Here is a 17690-nt window from a genome sequence, read left to right as displayed (position 1 = left end):
TACACAAGGTTTATAGAAGCTATCCCTTGAGCAGCCAGCTCTCTTTTCTCATCATAAGAGGTCAGGATATAGAGGCCAATCCACTGTACTAACAAGACCTTTAATTTGCTGCCTACCAGTCTTGGAAATCCTCCCTATACAGGGCCACTGTAAGTCAGAACTGACTCGCTGGCACACCACTGCCGCCAAAGGGTCAGTAGGGAACCCCTTTGAAACACGTTGCTGTTGCTAGGTGCCATTGAGTTGGCATCGACTCATAGCGACCCTATGCACAACAGAATTAAAATGTTGTTTCAACTGCCTGGTCCTGGGCCAACCTCACTATTCTTGCCACGCTTGAGCCCATTGATGCTACCACACTTTGCCAATCCATCTCTCTGGGTGTCATCCTCTTTTTCTCTGACCTTCCACCTTACCAAACATGATATCCTTCTCCAGTGACTGGTCCTTCCTGACAATATGTCTCAAGTATGAGAGACGAAGTTTGGCCATCTTGGCCTCCAAGGAGCAGCACTCTGGCTGCACTTCTTCCAACACACATCTGTTGGTTCTTTTGGCAGTCCATGGTACTCTCAATATTCTCCTCCAACACCATAGCTGAAAAGCATCAATTCTTCTATGGTCTTCCTTATTCACTGTCAAGCTTTTGCATGCATATGAGGTTATTGAAAAAACCATGGCTTGGGTCAGGAGCACCTTAGTCCTCAAGCTGACATATTTGCTCTTCAACACTTTAAAAAGGTCTTGTGCAGCAGATTTGCCTAATGCAATACGTTGTTTGATTTCATGACTGCTGCTTCCATGAGTGTTGATGGTTGATCCAAGAAGAATGAAGTCGTTGACAAATTCAATCTTTTTTCTGTTGATAAAAATATTGCTTATTGGTCCAGTGGTGAGGATTTTTGTTTTCTTTACATTGAGATGCAATCCATAGCGAAGGCTGTGCTCTTTGATCTTCATCAGTAAATGTTTTAAGTCCTCTTCACTTTCAGCAAGCAAGGTTGTATCATTTGCATATCATAGGCTGTTGATGAGTCTTCCTCCAATCCTGATGCTATGTTTTTCTTCAAATAACCCAGCTTCTCGGATTATCTGCTCAGCATACAGGCTGAATAAGTATGGTGAAAGGATACAACCCTATTGCACACGTTTCTTAATTTTAAACCATTCAGTGTAGGAATTGAATGTGCACAATTAAGTGTTCCACAATACTCATACTTCGCAATGTTGTTCATAGATTGTCATGATCCACACAATCAAAAGCTTGTGCGTAGTCAATAAAGCACAGGTAAACATTTCTGGTATTCTCTGCTTTCAGCCATGTGGTGGTGGTGGGGGTTATGATCCTATAAAAGAACAGTTAAGGCAAGTTTTCTCTAGAACAGTGGTTCTAAACCTAGAGCAATTTTGACCCCTAGATGACATTTGGCAACAATTACACAAACACACCATAAACTGCCCGAAGAACAAACAAATGTTTTAGAAGAAATACAACTAGAATGCTCCTTACAAGTGAAGATGGTGAGACTTCAGCTTGTTTACTTTGAGCACATCATTAGTAAAGACCAATTACTAGAAAAGACATCATGTTTTGTAAAGAGTACCAAGGAGACTCCTCAATGGATGGATTAACACAATAGCCACAATGCACTACAATGTACCAACGATTAAGGTTTCCATGAGTTGGAGCCAAGTCAAGTGTCAACTAACAATGTACAAATGTCTGTCCTAACTGGCGGTTGGGAGAATATTATTGAGTTAAAGGACTGCATCTAGTGAGTTATAAGATAGGGATGCTGCTAAATATCCTATACTACATAAAACAGTCGTCCCCACCCCCCACGCCCACACACAACAAAGAATTACTTGCCCCAAAATGTCAATAGTACCGAGGTTAAGAAACCCTGTTCTAGAAAAATCTGTTACTGATTTTAGGCTTTATTAATTGGATTTAGAAGAAAACAAAAGTGTCACCCACTATATTGCCTATGGTTGTAAAGCAGGAGTCATGGAAAGGAATTCATTTGCTCAGAGTTTTCTTAATTTGGTAAGGTACTTGGCTCAATGCTTAGTATTTCAGATCCTCTGGAGTTTCTTTTGCTGTGTGCCAAGATGGGTCCTCCATTCAAAATTATCAAAGGCCTGTTTGTCTACCTGCTTTCTACAGGGTTTTTCCTACTAGTAACAGTGGAGTTAGACAGGAAACGCTGATTCCTCTTCAGAGGAAACAATATAGCAGAGAACAACAAAGGAACAGAGATGTATATCTGGATACATACACAAAGGACTAAAGTCGAATTAATCTACATTTTAGAAATTTAACACCATCCAGGAAATAATCCTGAATTTTCTGTTTTAACATAGTTGAGGATTAGAGTCTCAGAGACCCAATTCACAAGAGCTAGAAGTGCTAGCTCAAGGAACAAGGTGGTGGTAGTGCTATACCTTTGAGTCAGTTCCAACTCACAGCAACCCTGTAAAGAGTTTCCAAGGCTTTAAATCCTTATGGGAGCACAAAGCCTCATCTTTCTCCAGAGAAGAGAGACTGGTAGATTTGAACTGCTGACCTTGTGGTTAACAGCCCAACTTGTAACCCACTAAGCTACCACAGCTCCTAAGGAAAGAGGATGATGATGAAAAGATTAGATACTGTTGTCTCTTACTCTGTTCACTGTTAAGTTGGCCCTAAAGCCATAGTTGGCCTTGCTCTGGGGTGGCTCAAGACGTTGTGGAGGAAAAGTGGAGGTATAAATTGGAGCTTCCAACTTTCAAAGTTGGAAGAAACTTTACACACAGTTAGTTGGCTTATTTTCATCACTTACGAAACACATTCTTGGAAAGGCCTTCTTCCCTGGCTCACCTATCTAAAGCTAAGCTCACTTCACCCCCACAATCTCTATTTTATTATCTTGTTTCATCTCCTTCAGAGTACACTAACTACCTGAAATTTTTATTACTGTCTACCTTCCTTGTGAGGGCAGTACCATCTTCTCTGTCTTACTCAATTAAAACCTAATTCCTGGCAAAGGAAGGGCTCTAATTAATTAATTGCTGAATGATTGAACAGATTATCTCTGTCTCTCACACATATCTCAAACTGTTTACTAGATGATTCCACAGACGCCTCAAATACAAAACAGCCCAAACTGACATGGCCGTTCTGACCATCACCAGGTTCAGATCAGTACTTGATCAATGCTCTGTTCCTTAGCGTAGTGGCACTCTCATTCATCCAATTCTTCAGAAAAATGCAAGGTATACTTTCGTTTTCTCCCTCTAATGCAACCTAATCAATAATCAAGTCCTATCCATTCACCTCTTTATTTCTCAAGTGAGATTGTTTCTCCTTATTACCACTGCCATTACTCAAGTTGTTGTGAAGTACTGTGAAGTTGGTTCTGACCCATAGTGACCCTGTATTGGGTTTTCAAGAAGCAACTGGTGAACTTGAACCGCCGACTTTGCAGTTCAAATGGCTTGGCAGTCTGTCACATTAACCCACAGCACCACACCAGGACTCTATTACCCAAGTTGTTGTTGTTGTTGTTACGTGCCGTCAAGTCGGTTCCGACCCATAGCGACCCTGTACAGGGTTTCCGAGGGTGTAAATCTTTACAGGAATAGAAAGCCTCATCTTTCTCCTGCGGAGCAAGCTGGTAGTTTCGAACTGCTGACCTTGCGGTTCACAGCCCAATTCGTAACCACTACGCTACCAGAGCTCCCTATTACCCAAGTAGACACTATTAATGGATAATGCTTTAATATCCATCTGCATACAGTATTTGTCTGAAAATGAGAATGTCTGTATGATTACATTTTCACAAAAATCCATTAACTGCTTCTCCTGTTCTTAAGATAATGTTCATGTTAATGACCAGGGTCTAAAGAAGTCTCTGGTTATGTCTCCATCCTCTCTCTATTAAATCTCCCTAAAGGCCAGGCCTTTGCATGTCCACCCTCTTCTGGTGTTCCTGGATAACTCCTACTCCTCCCCACTCAAGTTTGGAAAGGTTTTCCTGATTGATCTCCATCTCTCACTCCCACCTCCAGAAGGTCAGGGTTGAGTGCTGTGTTTGTGTGGGAAAAAAAAATTATAATCCTGTTTATTATATTCGGGTAACTTTTTTATTTCCTGAAGTAAAGACTTTATGATCTCTCTCTTTTTCTTTGGTTACTTCCTGAAGTGAGTAAAGAATTTATAGTCACTTTCTTTTTATTTAAACCACTTCCTGGAGTAAGGAATTTATGATAACTTTCTTTTTCCTTAAACTACTTCCTGGAGCAAAGACTGACCCCTCTCTTCTTTTCCTAAAGTAGGAATGTGCGCCTTAAAAATTTGAACTAGCCAACCGAGTAAGGGAATAGATTGTGCGGTCAAAACTCTAGCCAATAGGGTGAGACACAGCCTTGAGACTCGCGTCAGGGATTAAAAACCCAAGTGGATTGCCCACTCGGTGTGCTCGGTAGCCTGTTCGTGTATGTACAGCTATGCGCAAGCACCCTCTTGCAAGAGTAAATTTTACTTTGCCAAGGTAATTTAGTCTTTTATGCGACATCGGGATTCATTTCTAACAATTGTACCAATGTCCCCACCAGTACTTAACTTCCTGGTCATTTTACTGATAACTCAGTGTTGTAATTGCTTTTATTTTTATTTTATTTTATTTTTTATTTCATCATGTCTCCCTAAAACAGGGTAAGGAAAAAAACTAAAATTATGTGTCAAGTTTTAGGGAGAACAAAAGGGTCAGGGTGCAACACAAAGGAATTAAAAAGAAACTTTATCATGAGAATGGGGGTTCATTCATAGGAAATGTGCCAAATTCCTGATATTCTGTAAGACACTAACTAACATCACAAAAGATGGGATATGGGTTCAAAGAAGCTCAGGTGGGAGATGAGTCAGTTGCAGGGCAGTCATACCAGCCATGGTGTCAGAGTCCTAGACTGGCTTTGTTGTGCTTCCTAATCCACAACTATGCACATTCCTTTTATAAACCAAGTCAATGGTCATCTAATAAAATCTACATTTTCTTTTGGAAGACTTATTTCGTATAATATGATACAACCTACCTTCAGCAAATACATCTAGACACTCTTAGATAAACTTAATACATGAAAAAACGGAGGCTTCCAATACAAATACTAAAAATGATATTATGAAAGTTAGTGGTGTTGTATGCCAATTCAGTCAGCTTGAGTTAATATAGCAAATACTTGTCAGCAAATATCGCTGAAGTAGTTTGTTTCTCTTGATATGACCTATGCTACCAAAACTGCCAAACGCACAAGAAAATTACTCATTGCATAAAACAACAAAAACAAAAAACAATTTTGGCTATGATTCTATTTTGTAGTACCTGCCAAAAAAGAAATGCAATATATAGTCACACAGCTCAGAGCAAGCAACATTACAGATGCCTTTTAATTAAAAAGAAATCGGCATATATTTTTAAAGTCATCTGCTTACTATTCATTATAGTGTCTGACAGGAAGAAAAGTAGATTTCTGCAGGCAAATAGGAAGGCCATATATCACTTTTAAATATGAATACTCTGTATATATTAAATACAGCTGAAAGAAAAAGTATTTGCTATGGATTAAGAAACATTTTATTTATTAAGATATGTATTTCTCCCAGGAAATACAAAATTCATACCAAAATTAATTAAAACATAAGGCACAATGATAAGATTAAACCATCTTTCCTTTGCTCAACTATTCTATATTTTAGGAAAATTAATCTTGCCTAAACATATTAAAAATACAAAATTTTTCGACATTAATAAAATGTCAAAAGCTTACTAGAGATATAGATATAAATTTAAAGACTGCTTCCTAAAAACTTAATTTAGACTTCAGAACAGATCATATATATATTTTTTAAATATTTACTTTTCATAGGCAAAACTAGGTTAAGTATAGTAGGTGGAATAATAAACATTAAAAGTTCACAAATTGTATTCATCCACAGGTACAGATGAATAAAAACAATGCTTTATAGAGACACTTAGAAATTGAATAATGTTTATATTTCAAATGTTTATAATAAAATTTGAACTCCTGGGTAAAAGTACATATAAAGTTTACTGCTTATAATTTTCTCCCTGTATAATTTATGTCGAAAACAACTGTATGTTTACATTGTTATTGTTGTTAAGTGCTGTCCGAGTTGCAAGAAACTTGTCTATACTGACAAACGCTCAAGTAATCCAATCTGTACTTATTTTAGTGAGAGTAAGGTTTTCTTTATTTGATTTTGTAAAATCGGATGCTCCATTGACATGGAGAGACTCACCACAAGGCCCTCCACAAAAGGTTTTTATTCTTGTCCCCCTCAAAAGTCCCTCCTCCAGTTCCAGTTCTCCATTTACAATTCTATGGTACATCCCATTTTCCCTGCCCCCAGAGAAGCCAAAATGGCTTGCCCATTGTCTTAATGGCTGTATTTTTATTGAAATTTCATAGTCCCAGAATAGCCTGCTTAAATCAACAATCTGTCTGCCAGATCTTGTAATTTCATGAATTCCTGAAGGTGGACCACAAGAGTTATTTCTCACAAATCCTCCTCTTTTCGACTTACACTTATTGGTCTCATCTTCATTTATTTGTCTTAAATTCTCATAAAGTGTATCATTTCGGGGTATCCCTAAGAGTACAGCTAACTGTGCCTATATTAGGTCGCATCATACTTACGCGTGATATAACTAAAACACGTACAATCAAAAACACTCTGGCCCCTTTTCTCATTATATATCACAAATGAACAAATCAGAAATATTTGATGCACACGTAAATATCCAAAAGTCAATCTCCAGACCACAGGCACACAGCCTCATTCAGTCCATAGCTGTTCCCTGTCACCACTTCTGCCATGATCTCTGTTGCCAGTGATTCTTCAGGCAGGGTTCCCAGATTCCACCTGCGCTCCTCCTTCTTGATGTCCTGGGATTGTCCATTCTTGAAATGAAAAATAACTATTCCCTCCTTTCAGTTAAATATCTTCTACAATTACAGTTCTGACCATCACAACTAATATTACAATTGAAATAATACAATCTCATCAGCATTATTGCGTACCCCCTTTCAACAAGAAACATCTGGAAAACAGCAAAGCTAGTCAGTGGGGATTTTCCCTTGACCCCTCATTCTAAAACCAAGCATATTCATGAAAATGTGTCAAGTCGGTCATTTATAGTAATTGTTGTTGTCAAGTGCTGTTGAGTTGACTCTGACACACAGCAACCCTCTATATGGTTTCTCAGGAGCAGCTGGTGAGCTTGAACCACCAATCTTGCAGTTCAAATGGCTTTGCAGTCTGGCGCATTAACCCACAATACCACACCAGAATAGTAATGTCTAAACTGCCCATACTACCAATCCAGTACACTGAGAAGACATGCATGTTCCTTGATTTGAAGCGACTTCTATTCTGATTGGAACTTTAAGGGGCTGCATCTATAAGCAAAAGTCCAGTCCATCAAATTGTAGCAGCTGATGCTTGCTCAGAGTATTAAACGTCTTTATATTCATCTGGTCAGGTTCGAATCAGCTCAACAACCCTAGCCATCCCAGCTAGGTCAAATGAGTACCAGCTACAAGCTTGGGAGTTCACACACACCTTCCTGAACTTCAAAACAATCAGCTTTCCCTCTTATTTCATCTCAAGGTCAGTGGTGCATCAGCAAGCATATTGCTGGCTGGTTCCCTTCAACTTTTGGTCCTAGGAAGGGGTTTTCTTTGAAGGGACAACTTTCCTTGCCTAGAAGACTCCGGAACTCACTAATCTTAAACTGGAGAAGTCAATATCCATAGGGTAATCAAACACATTAACCTTTTAAAGCACTTAAATTCTCTCCACCCTGGAATATCCCCATTCACATGCATATGGCCTTGGGCCTCTGACCAGGTGGATTCCAGTAAACCCTAGCCTTAGAAGCTGTTCTCCTTCGAGCTGAATGCCCTTTGTTCTTTTTCCTATTCACAGCTCCTTGGAACTCACTCAGTGCATGACAGAACATCTGTTTAAATTCCAACTACTAATATGAGAATACTGAAGACTGAGGTGGCTACATTTTTCCACTTTCAAAACCATTCCCCTAACCAGTTAATTCCAGCGTTTTCAGCCCATTCATTAGCTATGATGCTTAATTCTGGTAGGACCTTTGTGATAATTCCATCAGGAGCTGTGTTGTTAGGGATACCACACTTAGCCCCCAATATTACACATACACCTCCCTTTTTGACTAGAATTACGTCTTGTGCCCTTCTGTCATCCCATGCCATCTGGCTATGGCATAGTTGGCTAGCTACCCCTTGTATATGGTAGGGCATCTCTGGTGTCATTAAGAACCTGTGGATCAAGAAATCCAGGGAGAGATCTCTGGGGTCAAGATTTCTCATGTTGCTCAGGTTTCTTGTGGAACATTAGGGTGAAGGAAATTGCCAGCTGGACCAATATGCACGTTCCAGTCCAATTGCTTGGCCCCAAATCTTGAACATTCCCTTTTCCACAATACTCTGGGGGCCAAACAGCACACTGTGAGGTTCACCTGTGACATTTTGGACGTGTGTGTAAGTTGTCAATTCTCCTATGGGCACTGTGAACTCTGCTTCCTGCCTTAAAGACAAGAAGAGTGGTTCATCATCCCTAGGGAGAATAAAGGAATTGTCTTTAACAAGCCCTTACAAGTTTCATTTCCCAAGTGTCCTTGTCTCAGTATAGAGCCAACCTGCAGTAGTACATGTCTGAAGCCCCACCAGAGATGGAATTACTTGCCCCTGTGGTTAATCATCTGCACAAACATGACAATGACTTTTAATCCATTCTACCCAAGTATTCACACTCTTAGATTCTGTTTCCACTTCTTCTAATGTTTGTCTTAGGTCTTTTACCTCAATCACTTCTACTCTTTCAGGGTATTTTTAAAGATTTCCTTAGGGGGAATAACAGGAAAAAGGCCTGAGTTTGGCACTGAATTCTGGGAAGTGATTTGGAAAACAAATTGACTCACAGGGTCCCATCTAGAGATGTGGACACCCATTCCATAGACCCGGATTGCTACTCTTGGCTCACTATAATTGAGATAAGCACTGGGTCCTCCAATTTCCCACAGGATAAAACTTGGCAAATACCTAATTTGATGGGAAAGATGCCATAGTTGCATCTACTATCAACATTTTTGGCTGTTCCTAGGCAAACGGCCTTTGCACCTGTGTCATGGTAATGACACATTTAGCCATATTAGCTTCCAAACCCACCCTGTCTTGTCAGGGACAGGTTAGAACCCCTGGGTCCTAGGCCCCTCTTACTCTGGGTTTCATATCCACCCATTTACCCTTAGTCCCCTCCTACTAAACAGGGATTAAGCAAGGGCGAAGGACATCTGTAGTCCAACAAGAACAGTAAAGAACAGCCTGGAGACAAAAAGATCTCAAGACCTGAAACCCTAGTAGAAGCCGTTGGCCACAGGCACACAACCCATGAAGAAAACACTCCATTTCCAATAAGCCTGCGCCCCTTTACTAAAAATTTATAAATATTCAACATACCACTCCTCCTAATCAATATGTATTAGCCCACTCTTTAGAGGAAGAGACCCCATACCTTTATAAGCCCCGAGTATCCAATACCAATGGGTCTTCTCCACTTGGGAGACAGACTTGCTTCTCTCTTTGAAGTGAACTCTTGCTTTGACTTAATCTATGCCCCCAATTCTACCAGGTCTACTGAGAAGCAGCAAATTGGTGGGACTAATTCTTTAGACTCCCAAGAGTGAGAGGGACCAGGGAAACCCATGACAATCTGGCAGCAGAACAGCAAGGAAGCCTCTCAGACTCTTGTCAAGGTCACTTTGAGCAAGAGCTCCCTGGGCAAGGGACCTGCTTCCTACCAGTAACTACTTTTCCCTTAGGGAGCATCCCTCTTCACCTTCACCAGTCCCTTTACTTGAGTACTATGAGTCCACTCCTTTTCCACTGTCTGGACAGCTGTCTCATTGGTCAACCACACCTGGTAAGGGCCCTTCCATTCCGGCTGGAGTCTGTTCTCTTTTCAGTCTAGATCAGCACCACATCTCCTGGTCTGAAGTGATGAATGGTGAATTTGAAGGAATGTGTTTGGACCAAGAGTCCTTTTAACCTGAAGGTTAGCAAAGCAGAAAGGGCCAGCACAAAGTTTCTCTGGAATCTCAGGTAGGGGAGCCTATGGCATGGTGCCCCTTTAGCACTGAACGCCATTCAACCCTTCAGTTTCAAAAACTGAGAGGATTAACAAGATATTCAGGGATAATATTCTACTACATTCTGTTTCCTCAAACTAAAAGAAGTATTATTGGCTGTATCATCTTAATGCATGAATACAGTACTTCACTTAAAAGCTTCTCAAACAGGAATGTCAATTAAACATACTTCAACATTATAACCTTGTCAAATGAACTGAAACTATCAATACTCACATCTATAACACAATATCCTTTTCCTCTTAACAAGAGGAAATGTATATATACGGGATGGCCCAAATTTTAACAAAAAAATGTTTTCAATTCAGAAAGAGGATTGGTACACCAAATATCTTTTAAAACAGTATTATTTCTCAGATATGAAACATTAATACAAATAAAAAAATAAACACACAGATAAAACCTTAAGCAATGTACAGTTTTGAAAATTACTATTACGCCAGCCAAAGAAATCCTTAGCCACCTTTTAAATGGGTTAATTTATACTATTTTACTGCAAAAAGAATATCAAAGATATTAAAACAGAACACACAACTTTTCAGTGCCCAATTTTACATTTAAGTTTCACCTTGAATGTGCAAACTCAGAATTTTGCATTACAAACTCAAATAATCTGCGTAAGAGTTATATTTGAAAGCTACCATACCAAACAAAAAAATAATCACTAGGCCCTTTATTACTAGCTGCAGACCCTTTCTCCCTTTTACAGGGATAGGGTATTGTCTTCTATGGACCACCTCCCCCAGTGTTCTTTCTAGTTTCACTCCCAAGAGTGGAATTTCCAACTCTCCCCTATTGCCTTCTTTAAGCCATATCCCGAAAGTCAATCTTTCCTTTCTCCTCTTCAGTCAGAGGTCTCATATTTACCTTTATCTACCCCTCCACCCTCTCTAATCCTAATCCAATCTTATAATTAAGTACCATTACAAAAGATTCAAAAGTTAATTTCTAGTTTCATGAGGGGAATCTATTTTCCTTTGCTTCATCTCTGGACATTCTCTTTTGAAATGACCTGTCTTCCCACAAGATGGTGCGCTTGGGGACCTGGCCCAGTCCTCTCCTCCCTTTTCTCTGAAGAGGCCTAACCCTGTAATCACTGTTCCACTTCCCTTGAGAAGGGGTTCTTGTTCTAGCTTCTTATTTACTATTTTATTCACAGTAAATACCATGATTCTGGCTTTCTGACTCTGTTTTTCCTCTCCTTACAAAAACTTTCTGAGCTTCTCTTAACAGTTCATGACCTCAATCTTTTTGTCTTGGTCTCCATCCTTTAAGGGAGAACATCTTCAAAACTGATTCTGCTCCCCCTTGCTGTTAGGTGCCATTGAGGCAGTGCCGACTCATAGCGACCTTATGCACAGCAGAATGAAACACTGCTCAATCCTGGGCCAACCTCACTGTTATTGCCACACTTGAGCCCAATGATGCTGCCACTTGGCAAATCCATCTCACTGGGGGTCTTCCTCTTTTTCACTGATTCTTCACCTTAACAAACATGATATCCTTCTCCAGCGACTGCTCTCTCATAACAATATGTCCAAAGTACGAGAGACGAAGTTTGGCCATCTTGGCCTCCAAGGAGCACTCTGGCTGCACTTCTTCCAACACAGATCTGTTGGTTCTTTTGACAGCCCATGGCACTTTCAATATTCTCCTCCAACACCATAACTCAAAAACATCATTTCTTCTGTGGTCTTCCTTATTTACTGTCCAATTTTCACATGCACATGAGGTTACTGAAAATACCATAGCTCACCTTAGTCCTCAAGCTGACAACTTTGCTCTTCAATACTTAAAAAATGTCTTGTGCAGCAGATTTACCTAATGCAATGCGTCATTTGATTTCTTGACTTTTGCTTCCGTGAGTGTTGATAGTTGATCCAAGAAGAATGAAGTCCTTGACAACTTCTCTTTTCTCCATTGATAAGAATGTTGTTTATTGGTCCAGTGGTGAGGATTTTTGTTTTCTTGACATTGAGATCCATACAGAAGGCTGTGTTCTTTGATCTTCATCAGTAAATGTTTTAAGTCCTCTTCACTTTCAGCAAGCAAGGTTGTATCATCTGCATATCGCAGGTTCTTAATGAGTCTTCCTCCAGTCCTGATGCCATGTTTTCCTTCATATAACCCAGCTTCTCGGATTATTTGCTCAACACACAGGTTGGATAAGTATGGTGAAAGAATACAACCCTGTCGTACACCTTTATTAATTTTAAACCACCCAGTGTTCCCATATTCTGTTGGAACAACTGCCTTTTGGTCCATGTACAGATTCCTCATGAGCAGAATTAATTGTTCCGGAATACTCACACTTTGCAATGTTGTCCATAGCTTGTCATCATCCACACAATCGAAAGCCTCCCTCCCGCTACTGTCGAACAAGAGCATAGGCTATCTCCTTCTGAGAAAGCCGAGTTCTATCATTTACATGAAGGGCTATGGCCTGACAGACCTAGTCCTCAATGGAACCAAACTGAGGCCAGAATACATATTGTTAATGGATTAGTTCTTTTGGCCAAATAAAACAACAATATTTTTATCTTTTTCCTGGGTTGGGGGATTCTTCCAAGCCCTCAACATTCTCCCCAAAGGACTTACAGGAGGAATGTCTGTGGGAGTCTCTCCTGCTCCCTTCTTCCCTAGGCCTAAAATTCTGTTCCCATTTTCTTTTGGTCTTGGTGTCTGAGTTCCCTTGCATACTCAACCTCCCCAAATGTCCCCATGTTTGGGTACTCATGGAGATTTCTTGCATACAACCCAGAGAGTTCATTTTGTCCTTCTCCTACCAGATTGGGACTCTGCACTCGCTTCACATCCAAGATGCATCTCAGACACACAATGACCCCCCAAAATTCCTGACCACCAGGGCAATACTTACAGTCCAGTTTTCCTGCCCTGGTCTGTGCACAGATTGCCTGGTCACCATGGTTACTCTCTTCTCAGTCCTCCATGTCTCTCTCGCTAATTCAGATACACTAGAGCTTAAGAAGCCTGGTTTTTTCTTGGCCCTATGCTTTTTCAAGTTTATCATCAGCAAGTTTTTTCATTTTCTGTAGTCTATTGCTCATTTTTATTTCCATATTCATATACAGTTATGAAACTGTTAGAAGTCAATTGGAGATACAGATTTTTTTGGTTTGTTTTAAAAAAAATTAATAGTTGATTGATTTTGCTTATAGATAAGTCATTCATAGTTAGCCATATATTTGCAAACTATATTAAACCCTGGGAGGGGGGATTATAAGAATTAAAATCTTACTGTATACATTGTTGTTGTTAGGTGCCGTTGAGTTGGTTCTGACACACAGTGACCCTATATAGGATTTCCAAGGCTATAAATCTTAGTGGGAACAGAAAGCCTCATCTGTCTCCCTTAGAGTGGCTGGTGGGTTTGAATTACCAACCTTGCAGTTAGCACTCCAATACTTATTTCACAGCACAACACTAGACTGCTAACTGTAAGGCCGGTGGTTCAAACCCACCAGCTGCTCCTCAGAAACCCTATACAGGGTCACTGTGAGACAGAACCAACTCAATGGTACTTAACAACAAAGCAAGGCTAAATAATAACCATATGTACATGTCTCAAGTGAACTACAAATTCAACACAAACATACTTAGGACAGATCTTGTTCACACCCCAGGGGCTGCCTGTAGTATGAGGAAAGCTAAAGTGTAAGATGTTGTTGTTGTTAAGTGCCGTAAAAGTCGGTTCTGACTCATAGTAACCCTGTCACCTTGCAGTTCAAACCAACCTTGCAGTCAAGTGCTTTATCCTATAGAGTTATACCAGGACTCCTCAAAAGTGTAAATGTATAAGGGGCTTCAAAAAGTTCATGGAAAAAACGTCATTATCTTTAAATTTCAATTTTCCACAAAGTTTATGAAGCCCCCTTGTGGTTCTGAAGTATGAATCTTTACAAAGTACAGTTTCACAGAGACTTATTTTATCTAGTAATAATTTGGTAAACATTCAGGTGCTTAAGGACAACACCTCAGGAAAGAAACTTCTGTTTTCAATGGCTGACCAGCAGAGTTACAGCTTATGTGCAGTTGTTGTTGTTAAGTGCTGTTGAGTCAGTTCCAACCCATAGTGACCCTGTACAGGGTTTCCGAGGAGCAGCTGGTGAGCTTGAACCACCGACCTTGCAGTTCAAACTGCTTTGCAGTCTGGCGCATTAACCCACAGCGCCACACCAGGACTCCATGTGATGCCATATCTCCAATAAGAAATTTTTAGCTAAATTACAAACAGGTCACCTTTCTATGCTTACAAAAAAGGGCATAAAGCCATTATGTCTTGCTTTTCCCACCAAGGAGATGAGCAGCCCATTTATGTGCAGGAATAAAAAGAACTAGATATAGGTTTACTCTTTCTGTGACATGCGTATAGCAATTACTCAAAAGATTTTAGTATTCACAAGAAAAAAAATCCAAGTTCAAATCTGTTTGTTTTTCTGTTCTCATTGATAGCTAAAATTTAATATCAAATTAAAAACTTTCAGAGAAACTGACTGCACCACTACAATACTCATGAATCAAAAGTAAACTGATTCCATTCATACATTTATACATACACACACAAAGATGATTGAAATTTAAATGGCAAATATAATTCTATGCATCAAACCTCATAGGAGTATTTGAAACATTTTTCTCTGTTTAAGCTTATTAATAAAAAACAAAAATATGAAAATGTACTTTAGGCAGCAATTTTGTTAAATTCCGGCTTTCTCTATATGATAAACAGAAGAATTTGCAAGTTTTCCAACTGACCAATTCAACTTTTATCACCTTGTAAATATTTGCATTTCAATAACAGAGGTTCATTTTTATAAACATCCCTGTGAATCTGCTATCCTCAAACTCACATTCCAGAGGCTTACAAAGTTATAGAAATAAAATAGGCAAGTAAGTAATAAATGGTTAAGATGAATAAATATTCTAGAGTATTTGGGGGAGAGGTGATTTGAGTATATTATGTTTGTAACCATATGGACTTACAAAAATATATTGTAGTTGTCCATGGCTTTTGAGACACAAAAGTTAATCTGTGTTTTGAAGGTCAAAACAGGAGATTGGAGCTGCCTAATTCAATCAAGCTGTGTTTACACTACAGTTTTGGCTACTATTTTAAAGTGGGGGTAACTGGCAAATAGGATAGAAAGGATATTTCTTTGTCAGTGTGAAGTTAAACATGGAGGATAAGGTATAAAGCACACACAGACACACATATACTGTTAAAGGAAAAATGATGGTGTAAAGTTTGCCTTATAGTGTATGACTAAGCACTGAACTGCTAACTGTAGTTCAAATCCACCAGCTGTCCCTTAGAAACCCTATACAGGGTTGGTATGAGTCAGAATTGACCTGACAGCACTAAACAACACCAACAACCCGATCCTAAATGTTTTGGTAGCACAGTGGAATTCACACAGCTAACAATCTATTGTTAATGGACTCAGGTATTCAATAAGTTGGTTCCCTGTTATTTCTACACCACAAGTATTAGTCATATCCTACCATCATACATGTGTTCTGTTAATAATCTTCCTTCACATTCCTACAGAATCTTCTCACTAACTCTCTTTAAAGTAAAGAACTTACAGTCAAGGAGTTTTCATCATCACGTTCTCTATGATTACGAGCTCTTCCTCTACCATCTGAGATACTGCACAAGTCTCTTCCAAAAGGTTCAGAAAAACTTCTCATCATCTGTCGCATACTTTCCCGGTGTGCCATAAAAGAATCACTGTTGAAGATACAATCATAAGATTATGCATTGAAGTTTAACAAGTTGGCAGCTGAATCTGAATACTACAAAGAATTATTTTGGGTCAACAAATCTGTGTTGGAAGAAGTACACAGTCAGAAGTATACATCCTTAGGAGTCAGGATGGCAAGACTTGTCTCTCATACTTTGGACATGTATCAGGAGGGACCAGTTCTGGAGGGTGTCACTCTTGTAAAGTGGAGGGTCAGCAAAAAAGAGGAAGAGCTCCAATGGGATGGATGGACACAGAGGTAGCAGCAATTGGATCAGGTGTAACAATTGTGAGGATAGTGCAGGACTGGGCAGTGTTCATTCTCCTATGCATAGGGTCCGTTATGAGTCAGAACCAACTTGATAACACAGTGATTGTTAAAAAAGAAGTTGGTTTACTTGACCTATACTTATGGATGTAGGAAAGGAGACTGCATATCAATGATCAATCCTATCCCCTCTGTATACAGGGTTGTTAGAGATGGGTAACTTAGACATTGGATACCTGAAAAGTTTTCAAGAGAGAGTTTAGTTTCAAAGCATGCAGGGGAAGGTAAAATCCCTACTGAATAGTTTTCATCTTGTCTAGATAGGTCTGGTGAAAGGAGATTGGGGTACGATTCTTATGATTCAACAGTGAATAATTGCTATCATGGCTAATTCTGATTCTCACAACTGTAAAGGTAGAAGTTTTGTAACAAAAAGGGAGGAGTAGTTTATCTTACATTCCAGGAACAGAGAACCCTAGGACCATCAAAGGAGACCAGCAGGATTGGAATATGGGACCCTATCCAGAGAAGCAGCGACACCAGAGATGGAAGGAGAGATGATGACATGTAGAGATAGATCAGCTGAGGACTCTAGACTAATAATGGAAAGAGAAGGGCTGTGTGCTGGCAGCCAGAGGGCAGACTTGCAGAATCTGACCTTTGGTTGCTTAAATGACTGTATATTTCTGAGTGTTTTTGTGTACATCCAAAAAAAAACCCAAACAGTGAAAAAAATTAGAGGTAATAGAAGCAAATACTGTTGAATGATGATACACAGACGGAACTGTAATCATTGCAATGAAACAAAATATGATAGGAAGAGTGTAAAACTGATATTATCCCATGTAAACTATCACTCAATTCACAATAAAAACCTAAAACAAAACAAACAAAAATAATGAAAGCTTTATGCTGATACAGAATTAATTCAGTAAAGCACACAGAGGGGAAGTTAACCTGTGTGCACAAGTCTGCATTCTTATTAAGATATAACTGTAGATCCTTGGTGGCACAGAAGGTAAAACATACAAGATCAACTGTTCAAACCCAACAACCACTCTGCAGGAGAGAGATGAAGCTGTCTGTTTCCATAAGATCTACAGTTTCGGAAACCTTTAGGGGGCAGTTCTACTATGTCTTACAGGGTCGCTGTGAGTCAGAATCCATTCAGTGGCAGTGGGCAGATGTGCTCATCCTTAGGAGACTGGGTCTTAGGAGACTCTCATAGCTCTGGGTGCATGTCTATAGTTTGGGATTTAATGTCTGCCATTTGGCGTAGTGGTTACGAATCGGGCTCCACAAGGTCAGCAATTAGAAACTACCAGCTGTTCCAGGGGAGAAAGATGAGGCTTTCTGCTCCCGTAAAGATTTATAACCTCAGAAACCCTGTACAGGGTGTTGCTATGAGTCAGAACC

At 39.7% G+C, this 17690-nt stretch overlaps 1 protein-coding gene across 1 annotated transcript in view; it reads right to left on the bottom strand.

Annotated features, from left to right (window-relative positions):
* MLF1 (myeloid leukemia factor 1) overlaps nucleotides 1–17690 on the bottom strand; it is a 47399-nt gene that overhangs the window by 8655 nt on the left and 21054 nt on the right. Inside the window, 1 exon segment of the mRNA XM_006878236.1 lies at nucleotides 15849–15993. Within this exon segment, the coding sequence (XP_006878298.1) occupies nucleotides 15849–15993 (145 nt within the window).

The sequence above is a fragment of the Chrysochloris asiatica genome, unplaced genomic scaffold, assembly GCF_000296735.1.
Source record: "Chrysochloris asiatica unplaced genomic scaffold, ChrAsi1.0 scaffold00043, whole genome shotgun sequence".
Classification (NCBI taxonomy): domain Eukaryota; kingdom Metazoa; phylum Chordata; class Mammalia; order Afrosoricida; family Chrysochloridae; genus Chrysochloris; species Chrysochloris asiatica.
Note: the sequence above shows the minus strand (reverse complement) of the source record. Positions and strands in the feature narration are given on the sequence as shown.